The 17,910-nt window shown below is 37.4% G+C and overlaps 1 protein-coding gene across 1 annotated transcript; it reads right to left on the bottom strand.

The window, feature by feature from the left end:
- Positions 1–6,374: 6,374 nt before the first annotated feature.
- On the bottom strand, positions 6,375–17,887 carry LOC106950302 (chondroitin sulfate synthase 2-like). Its single transcript, XM_015037063.1, has 4 exons — positions 17,286–17,887; positions 13,101–13,665; positions 9,570–9,752; positions 6,375–8,596 (listed from the first exon to the last, which is right to left on the bottom strand). Exons 1-4 carry the CDS (start codon positions 17,573–17,575, stop codon positions 7,334–7,336), a joined length of 2,301 nt encoding a protein of 766 aa, XP_014892549.1. The 5' UTR covers positions 17,576–17,887; the 3' UTR covers positions 6,375–7,333.
- Between the last annotated feature and the right edge of the window lie 23 nt (positions 17,888–17,910).

Here is a 17,910-nt window from a genome sequence, read left to right as displayed (position 1 = left end):
GTTGTGCCAGAATGTGAACGGATAAAACCCGTTCACAAGCTGTTAAAATGTCAACGAATTCTTTAAATGAAATAATGATATTTAACATCTTTTCAGTCCCTCCAGAATTTCATTATTGTTTGTGGGACTAATTTGGGAATATATGCTATATTCGAGTTTGACACATGTGCTCTAGTAAAAGTAAAAGTACGGGTTGAAGTTTTGAAATGTATTTAGTACCAAAACTAAGAGTGACTTTCAATAAATCTAAAATAGTAAAAACGTCCTAGTCGTGCAAAATACTAGCCATAACAAAATGTTTTGTCACAAATGTCATAAAAAATGCTCACAATATGCTCTGTTTGCATAGAAATAAAAATAAACTTATACATTCTAGTTTTTCTTCAAACCACATCTCCATCAGGATCATTTATTTTGCACAAAACAGTGAATTTGTTACTAATCGTTAATTGATCCAACAACATGGAAGGATTTTTTTAAAACAAGGCTGCAGATGGGGAATGTTTTACGTCTGAATGTGTTCCTGTTGTTTGCGATGTTACTCAGGTTAAAGCCTCCATTTTGTTTTTCTTCTTCTTCTGCTTTGCTTTGGCTGGATCCAACTGAATGGTGAATTACCAACACTTTTTGTGTGAGGTGGATTTTTTCCCTCATAATTAAAGTAGAAAGTACAGATGGGGAGTAAAAGTAAAAATTACTCAAAATAAAGTACAGATACCTGAAAAAAAGTACTTTTTTTACTCTATAACTCTGTGCGTATGACAAAAAGACACGTTTGTCGCTTCCCAACAGGCTGCTCTCATTTCTGGGATTCCTCAAACTCTTTATCAGAGATCCTGTCCTTCATTTTTTGGATCTTTTCTCCATGGCATCACGCTTGTATTTGCTTAGTACATTATGAGTAAAACCCAAATATTCCAACTGGCCACAGTTTGAAATATCTGCCTTTTTTTTCTTTTTTGTCAACCAAATATTTCTAAGCTGAAGCCTGAAGGGGAAAAGCGTGTAAGATGGCGGTGATGCAAGCTTCTGTCTGGATTTCAGTGGGAGAAATTTCATCTCGTTTCCGACAGAAATGGAAATGGACCATCCCAGAGAGGGAGCACAGAGAGCATACATGTTGTATATAAGTCTTACGATGATGTGAATATTCCTCTGTTAGAACAGATTTTATAAATGTCAAATATGGTAAATACAAAAACTATTAAAGTTTAGATTAAAAAAAACTAAATGTGTCTCAAAGTCCAGACGTCACTTCAGTTTGTGGTGTCAGTTTTTTTTACTACTTATCCATAAACCTGTGGAAATAAGCAATACATTAATTAATCTGAGATAAATTAAAACAAGATAAATAATTTCCAGTTGCATGATTTATCGTTTTTCTTTCTTTTTACTAAAATTGGATGGGAAAAGTCTTCAGTCTGATGCTTTGGTTTCAACTATCCCTCTTTTGAAGGACAATTTTGTTCATAATTTTATTTGTTGTTTATGATGTTTTATTTATTTAAAATGTTTTCCAGTTCCAGTATTAAATGTTCATTATAATTTAAAGTTTATTTATCTTTAAAAATGTGTTCTTGCATTTTTAACCCAGTACCAATACTGGAAAATGGTTCCAATAATATCCAATGTTCCAATATTATCGTTTATCGCAATAACGTCTGGGACAAGTTATTAAAACCTCTAAAATGTAAAATATGTTCTACAATCTGACCAGTTTTGTTTCAGTGCCATCCAAGTGAACAAAAATAAAATAAAAAACATATATAGAAAGTTTTACAGTGCCAGTCGACTTTGAGACTGCTTGCCCACGAGGTAGGAGAAAGTCCTGGGACTCGGCGTAAAACGAAGTACAAAATAATGACTTACAATTAAAACCTTGCTGCTCTGTAGTTATGTGGTTTTACAGCATGCCTAAGGGTAGTGCACATAGACCCTCGAAATAACTGAAGCTGTAATTAAGGTCGCAACATTTTTTCCCTGTTTTTAACCCAACCCACACATCAGGAGAATGTCAGATCTGACAGAACTGGCCTGCTCAGGACAGAGGATTAGAAAAAATATGACATTTTTATGTCAAATAAAACTGGGGATTCTCAAATGTTGTCCAGTTGCAGTTTTCATCTTTGCAACCAGCAGTCACCGGCGGAGTGCAAACCTGGAGGAAGCACGTACTTGTGCTGACACCTAAAGGACAAAATGAAATCTGTGGGTAGAACGCAAAAAATGAAAATCTACACACATACAGCTCTGGAAAAAATTAAGAGACAACTTAAAATGATCGGTTTCTCTGATTTTACTTTTTATAGGTATATGTTTGAGTAAAATGAATATTGTTATTTTATTCTATGAACTACTGACAACATGTCTCTGATATTGCAAGCAAATATTTAGTATTTATTTGCAGAAAAAGAGAAATGGTCAAAATAACGAAAAAGATGCAGTGCTTTTAGACCTCAAATAATGCAAAGAAAACAATACTAATGTTTTAACTCAGGAAGAGTTCAGAAATCAGTATTTGGTGAAATAGCCATGAGGTTTTCAATGGGGTTCAGTGCAGTGGGCTCTTAATTATTTCCAGAGCAGCAATCCCCCGATTCAAATCCGGGTCACGGCACCAGGTGTAACCCGGCTGTGTTCGTCTCAGGTCCAGTAGGTCGACTTCACGACAGACACATTCAGGTTCTCTGTATTTATTCTAACAAAAGAGGAAATCAAGTTGGTGGTTAACATCAGTCCAGCAGCTTCTGCCCCTCAGTTACAAACAGCAACTGAAAAAAGGGGGAGGAGCCATCAGTTACCGGTTGCTACGGTAACCACCAACTGCCAAGAGCAAACGCCAATAAATGTCTGGAGAAACAACTTGTTGACTAAACAAAATAAATAAAAAAAATACATTTTGATAAACTTCACATTTATAATATTGTTAAAACAAAACCCTATTACATATAAATATATATATATATATATATATATATATAAACTAATATTTTATCTTTATTTTCATGTTTTCTACAGAAATATGTTAAAATAAATCTTTTTCAGAAAAATATGCCATTTTTACAGCTCTTATTTTGAATTTTGACACACAAACACACAAATATTTAAAATTATTTATTTAGAAAAATTACAATGATTCACAGTTTATTGAGAATTACAGCACTCAATTACACGTCATGTGCATTAACCAAAATGTACCGCTTTGGTTTAAAAAGTACCAATGTGTCTGAAAACAGTACAAACCAGTGAATGGGGTGCAAAGGGAAAACTTCAGCTCCTTGTGGAAATAAATGTGGAATGAACTCAACATATTAAAATGACTTTAGGACCACAAAAAACGGTAAAATAAAACATAACTTGCTGTAGAAAGATGTTTAAAAATGGAGTGTACAAAGAATGTCATGAATGCAGAAAATACTGTTATTTAGGTGATGTGACAGATAAATAAATCATTAAAAATACCTAAGGAGCTTTCGTCCAGCCACACAGGACAATTAATCCGACGCCTCACTTGATTCTAGACCAGCGGTGTCAAACTCATTTTCGATTTGGGCCAAATCAAGATTATAAATCCTCTTAAAGGGCCAATTGTGCCAGAATGTATTGACAAAACCCGTTCACGAACTGTTAAAATATCAATAAATTCTTAAAATTAAATAAAATGGAACATCTTTACAGTCCCTCCTGGATTTTACGATTGTTTTGTGATTTTTTGCAATAAAAATCAAAGTGTTTGTGGTACTAATTTGGAAATATTTGCACTTATTTATGACGGTAAATGTGACTTTTTATTACTCACTGTACAGATCACGGACTATAAGCTGACATTAATTAAGACCGAGACAGCTGTTTAGTATAAGTAAGAACGTTTTAGAATAAATTACCACTTAAATATTAGTGCAAAAAAAGTGTGGGGATTTGTTGATTTTGCATGAATTTCCACAATAATTTGCAAAAAACGGAGGGACTGATTGACATAATTTGGCAGTAAACAGATAAAAACTGCATTGACTTGATTGATAAAATAATATTTAAGCACATTTAGCATTTAGTCTAGGATTTACAGGGCCACATAAAAAGCTGTGGTGGATCGGATTTGGCCCCCGGGCCTCGAGTTTGACACTTGTGATCCAGACCTTTCATGCTGACAGAAAGGCAAGAAAACAGCACATTTCAGTAACTTCATATTTTAATCTCAACCTCATTATTTCACAGTGATTTCTCTGGAAGACTCTTCAGGAAAACATTCACACCAAGTTATAAGATGTATATAAAAAAATCAACATAAAAATGAACTTAATGATCTGTGTTCACACTGTGAATAAAACAGAAAAGAAACGCGGCGGACCACCACGGCGGCTGTAGTGTCTCCAACATATATATTAAATCCAATTACAGTTAAATAAAAGGACTCGCCTCGGTTTTATGTATTTCAAAGCAAATGTGATGAAAAAGTGTCTACAGCGAGCAAAATACATTAAAAGGGCCTGTCAGCGAAATTACAGTGTATTTACTCTGCCTCAAACAGAAGGTACGAGTCATGAACAGTACTGTGATATACACACCGCTGCACTTGAAGAAACAAAAATGTCTTTGAAATTTAAAATCCCGTCGCCTAAAAGCTGCCTGTCCAGCTGTGTTATCTGTAATATTGCACATTTTAATGTACTAATAAATAACTGCTGTCCAGCACTAATACATCCATTACTGCTCAGAGACAGAAGAAACCTCCTACTGCATTTCACAACATCTGGAGTTCAAGCACACCATATTTAGCAAAAAATAAAAAATCATCCAAAGCACTTTGGAACAGCTAAACCTTCTCCAATTTTTGCTTCTGTTGATGTAGAAAAATATTTCTAATGTAATTAAAATATATCCCGACATCCAGACAGTAACAACGTCATTATTCGTAGGGCTTGTTTGTTTTGTACCATTAAAAAAAATGTAAGTCAAGTCTTCATAAATCAAACCCAACAGATGCTTTCCAGAGAGCTCCTCCTGGCTTCGAGGCACACGTTACGTTCAGCCTGCAGATGGTCGAGTTCATGGTATGTCCAAGATCGCAATAAAAACTCAACCGAGACCCCACTTCAGTCTCCCAGCTGTGGCAGGCGTTATAAACACACAGAAAGCTCCACTCTCCCAGCCATACGAGTTCAACAAATACCACTTTTTATATATATATACATATATATATAAAACAAGACAGCCAACATATGAAACGTCTTTGTCAAGGCACGTTATACAAACACACTTCTGTGAATACTCAAACCAGTTAAGTATCAAAAGTGCAATAACTGGGGCACACAAGCAGTGGTGCAATGTACCGTTGGAAATAAAATAAAACATTAACTTCCAATTTAATGATACGGATTAAATCAAAGGGCATCCTCAAAAAGCAAACCAGTCACTGCTCATAAGTCAAACCCCTCTGAGAAGCAGCAATGAAATCTTTTAATTACAAACCGCTTATTGTTTTTGGTTAATTGGTTTCCAAACCCAACATACCTACTGCATTAGCTCACTCTATCCAAACGAAAAGCATTTCATTCATCAGAATGTAACACAACCAAGATGCACATTCCAAAAAGCATTATTTCCCCTTGAACGTTTTAATGCAACCACAAACCGTTTTATTTGAGGGATAAAGTAGAGAATAAGTACATGGTTTATAAAATGTAAAAAAATAAAATCTGGTGTTAATAAAACCTTAAAAAATACCAAAATACTAAATACTAAAAGCGAAATGCATTACGGTGGAAGCATCATGCTGTGGGGACACTTTACAGTTAAACCAGGTAGAGGATACAAAATATTTTAAAAATCAACTTTTTTTTAGCTTTTTATTATGTTTTAATGTCGTAACATGATATAGGGGAAGTGTCAGGAAGAGTAAGCGTTTCTTAAAAAGACAGAGACCCAATTTCAAGGTGTAATATTTCATATGCTGCATTTTTAATAACTGAAGGTAACATAATTACTTGATGGTGTTATAAAAATGTGTGGAAAATACGTTTTACCGCCCCTTTAAAACTAACTATTAATGAATCTAGTAAAATGTAGAAGCATCATGCATAACCTTCACAGTTATACAGTACACTCCATGTAATATTCTACAAATCTAAATAAAACATATCAAAGTTTGTAGTTGCAATGTGAGAAAAATGCAAAAAAAAAGTTCAAGGGGTGCTAATACTTTTAAAAGACATGTTTGTTAGCTTTCTCAGCTAATCTAAGCTAATGTTCCCAAAAGGAAACTACCTCCTTCTAATTGTGACCAATTAACATAATTACTCCTAACTAGGCATGGGCCGGTCTTCTCACAGCATCTGAAAAATATTTAAAGGAAAAAAAATATGTAACATTATTGCATTTCTTTAATTCCTACTGAGATAAAATATTATAGTTTGTTGTGAACTGCAATATTGAATTTAACATAAAAATTTAATGAATAAATATTGGGGTAATTTTCAAGTAACCTTGCCACTTATGCCTTTCTGCTCCAGTAGTCAGGTTGAATATTTCACTCTGTCCCAAACACATTTCCATCGAATAAACGACATTGGATTGGGTGTAAACAATGTTAAAATATGGATAAATAGAGTGAAAATATGTCAACACAAACATATCTACTGATACCTAAAGATGGGCAGCAAAGACTTAATTTAAGAATCTGTTTGGGCCAAATTTAGTTGAATAGCCTAAAAAAATTTCTAATTTTAATACATTTTTCAATTCAGTCCTAAAAAGTCAATGTATGTCCAATGTTTGCCGACTAAAGATGGTTGCCAACTGTATTTATGAGTAAGTGTGTTTGGTGGAGATACTTTACTTTCCAAATCTAAATTTGTTCTTATAGGCTCAAGAGAAAAGAAGTGGTCTTCTTTCAGCCACCCGACTGGCAGTGTGCAGCAACTAGTTTTGTTAGATTTCAATGGAAGAAATTTAAACTGGACGTACAGCAGCCGGCCCATGCCTACCCCTGAGTATTCTCAGTCTTTGGTAGCGATTTCCACCTGAATGCTGAGGAGACGACACAAACTCCTCAAAGCTACCGCAAAGCCACGAGTCTCTGGTTTCTATGCCTCCCCTAGTGGTCAAAACTGCTTATTGCAATTTTTATATTTGTCAGCATAGCTAACACGTTTGGTTTCATTATAAACCTCTGTTGCATCCGTTTATCAAAACTAGCTAAAAAAGACAAAGCTGACAAACAGCCTTTAGGGAGAACCGTTGGGTTGGACTTAAAGCTGGTGGAAGACTTGTTGCTTTTTTCAACTGACTCCAACATCTTCAGTCCGTTTTACGAAAATAAAGCAGGTGAAATGCTTCAAGTACTGTTTCCTTGTTCTTGCTCGAAAAGCAGCATGGCGAGTTGCGATCGGGACCCGAGGCCCTCCATGTTGCTCTGAATACACCGGTGGTAGATGTCTTCGCTGAGTTTGGGGTTGCAGGACTGGTAGCGGTACTGCTGGTGCAGCGCTGGCTCAACAGCTCTGAATACGTGCAGACCGGAATACTTCACAAAAATGTCATAAATGTCCAGGCTTTCAAGGATGTCCTCGTTCTCCTGGACGTCCGCCACCATGCGGGATCGCGTCGCCATGTAGTCGGAGTTGTAAAAGCACGCCTCGTCGAATGACCTGCGGTCAAAATGTCCGGCGTCCTTCACCAGGTCGACTGTGGCTGGGGGCGGCTGGTTGTGATAGGAAACATCGGGGTTGTACTCCTGGAAGTGGATGGGGAAGAAGACCTGCCAGTTGTTTATGGAGTTCATGCGGCAGCGGTTGAGAAACTCGGCGTTGATGTTCGTGTTGACGTGCGCCAGGAAGAACAAAGTGTCCACCGGGTGCTTTTTGGAGATGATGTCCATGAACTTAATCTGGGACGGTATCTCCGTCTTGACGCTGATCCAGGGGATTTTCACCGTGGGGTATTTTCGTTCGTAAACATTTATCTGATTCTTCGCGTCGATAAATATGTCGTTGTGGTTCACGTGTTGAGCTTCCTCTGGGTCGTAAATGAACAGAAATGTGAGGATGGCGTTTTCGCTCGTCTCAAAGGCGTTGGAGGCAAAGACTTCCAGGAAATGGTTGATGTAGCTGCGGTCTTCTGCAGTCAGAGGTATAATGATGTGGACCCTGGTCGCTTCGGTGACGTAGGGCATGGGAATGATCTCTATGAGGCTCAGGGGTCGCACCAGGTGGACTCTCTTGGTGATGGAGCGGCTGTGACCCTTCTGATTGACGACCTCCAGCTGAAGGTCTAAGGTGTACTCCATGCCCCTGGTGGGGTCGAAGCGTCTGTATCCGTTAATCAGCTGCTGCTTCTTCAGATGTAAAGTGGGCATGTACTTTTTGTTCAGCTCCTCTATGGCTGTGTCTATGACCTCAGCCACATCCAGTTTATCGATACCCCGCAACTCACACTTAGGAGCGCCGTCGATGCACGAGTAAATCTCCTCCTCTGTGAAGTACTCCCATTTCAGAACTTCAAACCGAGATTTAGCCTCAAAAGGCGGATTGACCCCGACTGGCCACTGGGCGCTTCGGTTGCCTTCAAAAGCGAGAACGCTGACATTTTTTATCTCCGCCTGCGGACACACAAGATAATACCATTGAAAAATATGTCTATTTTAATTATGGCTGAAACGATTAATCGATTATTGAAATAATTGCCATCGAATTTAGAAATTGATTAATTGCTAACTAATTAATGTGCAATTTCTGAAAAAAACAACAAAGCCAAAACTGTGCAAAATGTCACTGCTTCACCTTCTTACAGTCTGTAGTAAGGAAGTAAATTCATGGAAAGTTGATTGGAAAGAAAAAGCAAAAGAAAAATCTGCTCAATGAAGGATTTTGTAAGTTTCAGAGTTACATTTAAAAATATTAAGTTTCTCATAAGTTGAGTTGCAAATAAAGGATTATCAAACATAATAAACAAACGAAACATGATGTTTTGGGTTTTTTTTAAGCAAAACACTTTTTAGTTCTCCTTTCAGATGAAAGTAAAGATTGGGTTTCATTTGGAAATCTAAAAATGAACATGGCATCACAGTGTTTGAAATGAGCACAAAACTATTAAATGGAGCGTCGCTTAAACAAGGTAACATATCAAAAAATAAAAAAGACCTCAGACCTTTTCATCAGGTTCACATTTCTGTATTAATACTATTTTTTGCTTCTCTTATGTAGAATTGTAATTTTTTTGAGAAACTGCATTTTGGGCTGACATTAGTGAAAAGTCATAATCGGGGCTGCAACTAGCAACTACTTCTGTTAATCGATTAATTTATCAATTATTCTGATGACTAGTTGAATAAAAAATGGCACAGTCTAATCACGATTAATCGTTTCAGCCCTAGTCATAAAAAATAAACACTTGAAATGCATCAATCTGTATGCAGTGAATCAGATTCATGTCTGAACTGAAATAAAGGATCTTTTTGCTGATATTCTAGTCAGATCTTCTGTTTTTGCGTTTTGCGGGGGGAATAATGATAAGACGAGATTGAATTTCCGACTGACTCGCAGGTGATTTGTGACTCTTGGCAATCTGCTTACCTGCAGCTTAGCAATCTCATTGTAAGTCTTCTGCAACTCAATCTCGGAGAAGTATCGGTGCAGCCGGTACATTTGTTCGGGGTCAGACACGGGATGAACAGTCAGGGCTCTCTTGAACTTCTCATTCTGCTCTTTATTTGGGTCCGAGTTTTTTCCGAGCTCGTAATGGTGGTACTCGAGTCCCTGCAAAGAAGACAAACAAAGAGCACTCTTCATGAGATGTGATGGCATGACAGAAATACGCCGAAAGCCGTTCCAGGCCTGGTTGTTATGGAGCGTTACTTCCTTTCAAACATTTCGTGCCAACTAGACAGCATATCAGGCTCATCTCCACGGGAAAGTTTGCTCAGTGAGCTGAAGCTTCACAGTGATGCTAAAAAGAAAAACTGACTTTCACTGCGGGGCTAGCAACCATGTTTGCTCTTTGACAAATTCACAGGAACTTCGAAATAAAACAAAAGACGTGGCTGAGGACATAATCAGCTGAAAAACCCCCTGAAAAGAATCTGATGAAGCCATTAAGAGAAGAAAGAACGGAGGAAGCGCTTAGCTAAGCAGCGAGGCCGCTCTATTACCAGTGTTTGCCAACAGCTTACAGCCTGTAGCCCAACACTTAGTGAAGCATTGTCCGTGCCTAATTGGCATCAGCGTTCCCTTTGTACAGGAAAAAAAATGATGTCTGGCTCTGTGTTCAAGCTGTTTTCTCAACTATTCCAGGCCTGTTAACTTCCCCCTGCCTGCTTGTCTCCATTATCTAAAGGGCTAAGTTGAGTGCTGCTGGCTCGGGGCTCTTCTGATAGCCCAGTTACTCCCTCTCAATTGTGCAACAAGATGACTTGCAGCTTGGCCAGCAGCCAAGCAGGAAAAATGGGAATAAAAAGCATTTACATATCAGTTGGGTGAGTCAAAAAAAAACAAATTCACTTAAGTTACAACATGCTCTGGTAAATTATTTGCCTCCTTATAAGCTGCTTTTTTATTCCTACATATTTAAGATCATCAAACAAAACCACAAATACCTTCAAGCATTTGGAATATCTTCCAATTAGTCTTCTCTGCAGATTTTTTAAAATTCCTCCATACTGAAGGGTTTTCACAACATATTCATCTGATTTAGGTACAGACTTTGACTAGACCACTCCAACACTATATATTTTTAATCTTTGAGCCATTCAGAGGTAGATCTGCTGGTTTACGTTTAGATTACTGCCTTTCTGGTCTTCAAGGTCATGAACTAAAGGACATTAGGGCTGCAACCAACTATGATTATAGTAATCAATTATTCTGATGATTAATCGAATAGAAAAAAAGTGGCACATTCTGCAGATTTGTTATTTAACTACTTAAGCATTTTTTGAAAATACATTTAAAAGATGCAAATATTTAAATTACTTTTTCATGTAAAAAAAAAAAAAGAAAATTCCTTTTTTTAAGTGTACACCTGGTCACTTATGGCAAAAGATGTAAAAAACAAAACATTATCTACTAATCTGTGGACTATCTTTGGATTAATAGATGGATACCAAAAGGAGTTTAATAGGAAATGTTTTATTTTAACTTTTTTTTTTTTTGCAGAATTTGAATCAGGTGAAGCTAAAACTGAGTAGTTTTAGATACAAGAAGTTTACAGATAAAGAAGGGTTTTAACTTAGATGCAAAATGTTTTTGTAGAGTTTTGGCTCTGACTGTGTTATGTTTTTCAGCAAAAATAACACATTGTTTGACTTTGTATCGTCCAGTTAACGATTAATCGATTACTAAATTAGTTGATTATTATTTCCGTAATCGATTAATCACATTTAAGTCGATTAATCGTTGGAGCCCTGAAGGATGCTACTCTTCAGGATTTTCTGACTCAGAGCAGAATTTGTGATTAGACCGTTATGAAGCCGTTTTTCATGAATGCTTGAGGAGTCCCAGAGTTTTGGCACCTTAATGGAGAAACTAGCCTACTTCATGCGTTCACACAGGTTCTACTGAAACGATGTGGATGAAAAATGTACACTGAACAAAATAAATGTGTTTAGTCACTTAATTCAAGATTTACCAAGGGATGCAATTACTTTCTGGTTGGTTTCAATAGTCTTTTTCCCAAATAAACTGAATCAATTACAAACTGAACTTTGTATTTACTCAGGTTATCTTTGAAACTAGTGTGACAAAAAAAGCAAAAACTAAAAAATATTTAACTAATTATTTGCAGTGCACTGTATTTGTTTGTAAATAAAACATTAAAACTAGAATAACTGAAGCAAACTGTGCTGAAAGACAAACAAAAAACATCCCTGCAAGCCCTGGGACAAAGCCTGTTTGACCTTAAATGCTAATGACATTATAGGAGCAGAGCATGTTGACCCACAGGGGATTTTCACACCATTGAACCTAAGCTAACCTCTCAGCTGTGTCCCCTGTGCCTGTTTACCTGCCCCGTAATGCCCCAGGTGCAGCGGGGAGTTAAAGGGCACGAGCCCTCTCCTCTGTAATATGAATACCATCTCTTTGCTAGCGCCGTAATTACAGATCTATAGAGCTGTCTGTCAGTGCTAGTGCAAAGTAATGATTTCTGCAGGGACGGTTATGTTTTCCTTGTGAGGAGCAGAACCCCCCGCTGCAGCCAGCTGTCCCAGATGACTCTTCTTTGTTTTTACAGCTTAACATTCGTTTAAACTACAGACTGCTTCCTTTCATCTGCTCTCATGTAAAAAAAAACATCTTTTATACCTTCATGTTCGTGTTGAAAGCAAGGAGTTCGCAAATTTTTCCCCAAAAAGCATTAACCTCTGACCAGGACCCTGTTTTCAAACCAGGGTATATATAAAGAAACAAACATTTTGACGGTTTTTTACTATTCCATAATTATTATATTCATTTAGCATAAATGCTAACCTCATACCTTCTGATTTTAGATGTAGCAGAAAATTTTGCATCTGTTACCTGATAATTAAATTTGTCAACACAATTCCCTCTTTCTTATATTTTATATTAATCACATCAAATTTTAATTTATTCCCACAGAGGGGCTGCTGGAGGCTTCATTTGGTCTTTCTCTTTTTAGAAATTTTAGTTTAGTTTAATATGCTTTATGCATATTTTCTATTATAATACATGTTACATGGCTTTCACGTTTTTCACTGCCTTTCTTTCTTCTTTTTTCAGGATAATTTTCAATGACTTCTTGTCAATCAAGATACTTGAATAAGAAGTTTATATGCTTGTAAAAATGTCCCTGTTTCTACAATTAAGTTCAATTTCTTGCTTGTTATGCTGGCTTGAGGAGAAAAGCATCTTGATTAATTTAAATTTCATTTCAGAATTTACATTTAAAAATCAATCATTTTAACTTTTTACATTTTTTTTAAGTTATCAAAAACAGAAAACCAATATTATGTTGAAGAAACTTATGGGATTTAACTTTCTTTTATTTTTGCATGTTTTTCTCATTTTCTCTCCGACTTTCTAAGGCCCCCACAGCGCCCTCTGGTGGTCCCCCCTTTGAGAAAAGAAAAGAAGAGTGAGTTTAAGTCAACTTGCCTCATATTCACTGACACAGTTGGTGCTGGTGTAATCGATGATGCATCTTCCGAGCCACTCATCTGGCCTGGAGCTCAGGATGTCGTTCCTGCAGTTTTCCAGAAAGGGTTGAAGCCGCAGGAGCAAGCTGCGTGACAGGAGGTACCCAAACCCCCCGTAGCAGTACTTCCCTTCCATCTCCCCTCCGATGAACTCTTCAGGACTGCCCATGTACAGCTCTCGATCCACGCTCAGGTGCTCCACCAGCTCTCTGATCCGGTCGGCTTCGGTGTAGGCGTCGTCTTGAACGAAGTAGAACCAGTCGTACTCGTTGACGTAGTGGTCTAAGACATACCTGATGGTCTGAAACATGTTCCAGATCAGCCTCTCATCTCCGTGGGAGACCACAAACATGCCGTGGGGGACTTTGCGGTTGCGGGAGCCGGTGAAGAAGACCACGATGTCCAGGTGGTGGCTGATGGTGCGGTTCACCGCCACACCGAGGGTGTTGATGGTGTTTTTGGAGGTCAGGACTCCAACGATCAGGCGCTCCCGCATGCCAAGCTCCGTGCTTATGTACTTAGCCCTGAGAAACAAGGCGGAGAACGACTGGATCAATACAGCGGTTTGATAGTTTGACTGATTTTTGTTATTTATTTAGGGAGTCATCACAATACTTCAAAACGCTCCAACATTTTAAACAACTTGACTGAAAATGTTCAGCCAGAAGGTAGCGCTGGACGATATGGCTAAAAAAATACACCACAATATAAATGTTTCATGTAGATAATTATTGATCAGTATTTTGTTTTAAATATATGAAATACTGACAAAATGGTGATACCTTTCCACTTTGATCCACAGTTCTCACTCCACGTCGGTGTGGTTTATTTTTAAAAAGCTACGAGAAACAGTGGGAAAAACCTTTAACTGCTGCTGCGCAAGTTACTCAAGTTGTTGCTAGGTAACCAAAGAATGAGTGAGTTGCTAGGTAACCAAAGAATGAGTGAGTTGCTAGGTAACCAAAGAGGGCGTGAGTTAGTTCATTCCACCAATCTTCCGGCTGTGAAAGGTTTAGCGGTTAAAGTCTTTCTTTTGCCTACATCCCCCAGAATTCTGTGCAGTTCTGAATCAGAGTTCAGAGAATATTTTATATATTGAATATTCTATCAGACATATCGATATAGATATGTCTGATAGGATACATCAGACATATCTATGTCTGATAGAACATTCAATGTATAATTGAATATATTGCAACATATGTTGTTACTGATTTATTGTCGAACCTTAGCAGAAGCACAACACTTATATTTACACCTGACCTATAGATCAAAATAAACTAAACTTCATAAATAATTACAATATAAAACCCAAAACATTTCACTTCTTGTACATAAAAACAATAAACAGAAAAATAAAAGGAAAGAAAATCATCCAAAACTAAAACAGAAAGTAAGGACATTAAAATAATTTTTAAAAAAGAGAGAGGAGTAAAGAAAACGTGGTTTTATTTGCAAACTTTTCTAAAATTATGCCAAATAAACATTGTACCTAACATTATCAAAAAGTGTGATCATAAATATGTTGCACTATTTTAGCAACAATAGGATTAATTGTTGTTTTTTGGATTTAAAAATCAGATAATGCTCTGCATTTTTATTTTAAAATTTCTCATTTACACCTTGAAACTGTGGCATCCTCATACCAGCCGATTCCTAAAGTACCTAAAATACAACAGAAGGCAACAGGACAGCTGGCTGCATGAACTCTTACATTCAGTTTATTAAAACCAGATCAGCGGGATGAGTGTTTTCACAAGCTTCGGCTGAAGCCCTAGACATGTCAATCGTTGTGACACACATGGAAACACTAGCAAAGGAAATTACTGCTTCTTTAGAAATTTAAACTTGTAAGAACTCGCAAAGCGATTCATCATAACCAGCAGCGCAGCCAAACTTTATTTCCTTTTTTAACCCACATGGCATCTTTGAGGACCCAGTTTAGAGTCATGCCCATTTGATGATTCATCTAATAATAGAGCAACATTATCTGCAAATAGTAGCATTTAGAAGAGTTCACAACTTAAATGGAAAACTGGTCTACTTCTACTGCTTGCATGAACAAGCCATTATCCATAATGGCTTTCATCAGATGTATGACAAACACAACTATAAAATAAAATTACTTTAGGTTCGGTTTCCATCTTTTTAAAGTTGTTAGGTAAAGCAACTAAATCATGAGTATTTCTGGACTTTTTCTGGTATAACTTGAGAGCCGTCCATAAAGTTGTAATCACCAGGGCTTGTTTCATTTCAATTTTTAGTAATTTTCAATGTTCAACTCTTGGTCTTCTGAAAGAAAAACTTGGTTTTATGACTCCAATAAACAATATTGATCAGCAGTAGGAAACATTAGAGTTATTCTGGTTTGATCAGGGGCCACAGTTTATCATATTACAGTTGGAATAATATGTGCAATATGAGCCTTTTATAGCCGTTTATTTCCATAATTCACAGTTTTAAAAAAACTAAACTAATCTAAGTAGCTGAACATAAAAGACTTTTCAAGATAGCAATGTTCAGGCATGAAGGGGCATCATTAGATGCCACTACCTATTATTCTGTAAAGAATCAGCCTATAAATTAAAGGAATTTACACAATTACATCTTTAATTTTAGCAAAACCTTCTCCTAAACCTAAAAACTATTTCAAGGGACTGAAATAAAATTCAGCCACTTTTGGGAGTGAGGGTTAACGTTCAAACAAGGTCTCTATCCACAGGTTCATGGAAATGTTTGCCTGCTTATGCAGAAAATGTAAGTTAGACATCCTTCAGTGTGTGGGCATACAGTGGCACCTTGTCAGCCTCAGCTTCAGTCCTCAAGCCTGGCTAGTATTAATAAGCATCTACAAATGTCTGACGGTTTGCTTCATATTTTAATTAGATTTAGGACAGATAACATAAACTGTCTTGTAATAGTTACTACTAGTGGTGGAGGCGAGCAGAAGGAACCTGGTGGTGTGGAAGTGGCCAGTATAATTTAGGAACCGTTTTCAAACACATTTGACACTAGCTGATAAGATAATTGATACCAAAATAAAAAAAGGTTGCACTCTTTATCTTGAGAATTCAACTAGAGGGTTTGCTTTGCAGAAGGATTCGAACAGAAACAACACATTTGTCAGCTTAAAAGTTGAAAATATATTGCTGAAGCGCCGACAAAACTGTGTTTGACATACGTGAAGACCAGCAGATTTTTTTAAAAAGCAACTAAACACATGTTGATTTATTATTCTGCTGTTAATTTGTTTAACTTTTGTAACTTAACTCTGTTGTTTTGTCAGAAAAAAAATGCACGTTGATTATTCTTCTCTTGGGTCAGAATATTTTGTGCTTCTTCTACTTTAAAATATCAGATTCTACAGTAACAATCACCACTATGTAACAAAATAAATAACCTGATATTTATTCCAACTGTGAAAACTGCAGAACAGTCCTCAGATATCATTTGTTGAGCAACTCCTGGCAGCATCACTGTTTTTGAAGTAGCTTTTTTTTAACTTTGTTGGATCACAACCTCTAAAATTTTAATGCTTTTATAACTTTTATAACATTGTAGCTCTCCTGTTTTTACCCTAAACTCAAAACCACAAGAACTAAAGTTGTTTTGTTTCAGTAGTTAAAAATGTTCTTCAACACACCCTCAAAACAACTTTGCACAAAAAATAAGGGATGATCAGAATCCATTTTGTTGTGAATTTTTTTAGCTTACAGGCTCAGAAACATCTCCTCCTATTTTGTCTTTCTAAAATATGAAAAAATGACTTCACTGACACTGCTGTTTAAAGTGGTTAACAATAAAACCTTATTATGAATATTTACTGTGTGGTGAGACCAAGTTAATAATGGCCATTTTAATCCCACTTTTTATGGAAACAAAGTTAAAAATCATCTGTTTTGGCACTGGCATCCATATGGCCACCTCTTCTAAAACTTTCTAGGGTCGCCCCTGGTTATTACTAGCCTGTTGTTACCTTAATTCTCCTATAATTACAGGCCAGACTTGGACACCTGTACATCTGCACCATGTGGGGTCTGACATGATTTATCAACTAGTCCTCGTATTAAGTAAATTACAGCCCACTGTAAAATTACTTGAAGCGTGTATGAAAATCCAGAATGAACTGTGACCCTGAACTGACCTGAAAACTTTCTTTGGAGCACTCGGCTGGACTTGTTTGTATGGGACTATTCTTGGCTCGAAATCCTCTTCGAACTCCACATCGTTGCCAGTGGAAATGGAGCTGGGCTTTCGGGCTCCTTTGAGGAGTCCATCCTGACCCGAAGCCACATCCTCGCCCTCCTTCCCCTCCAGGGGACACGCTTCTTCCGTCCAGCTCACGCTCAACAAACTCAACGTGAAGCCCAATGAAATGCCGATTACCACCGGGCCGAGCGACCGCAGGACAGAAATAAACACTGAAAATCTCATTTTAAACGTCGGCTCTCCCTCCGCTCCTGCCTGCTAGTCCCGCTTCGGTCGCTTCCAGAGGCCGTTCTAACGGGGCTTCTGGGACGGGACAGCTCGGTAGTTCATCAAGTCTGAAGAGACTCAGCTGTATCAAAGTGAGTTTTTTTTTAGAAAAGATGCAGCTTCTTCCTTAAATTCTACGCAGGACTGTTACGTGTCAGTGTCTGCTACCTGGCTCCTCCTCCCCGGCTTGGTGTAAGCATCACGAGGCGGGGCTCCCGGCTGCGCGGGGCGGAGGGATATCACAGTGATGAGCCGGCTGAAGACAGGTAACGGTCAGGAAAATGAAGAAACAT

The sequence above is a fragment of the Poecilia latipinna genome, unplaced genomic scaffold, assembly GCF_001443285.1.
Source record: "Poecilia latipinna isolate Pla-1442-1.1 unplaced genomic scaffold, P_latipinna-1.0 Scaffold390, whole genome shotgun sequence".
Lineage (NCBI taxonomy): Eukaryota > Metazoa > Chordata > Actinopteri > Cyprinodontiformes > Poeciliidae > Poecilia > Poecilia latipinna.
The sequence above is the reverse complement of the archived record's forward strand: the minus strand, read 5'-3'. Positions and strand labels throughout refer to the sequence as shown.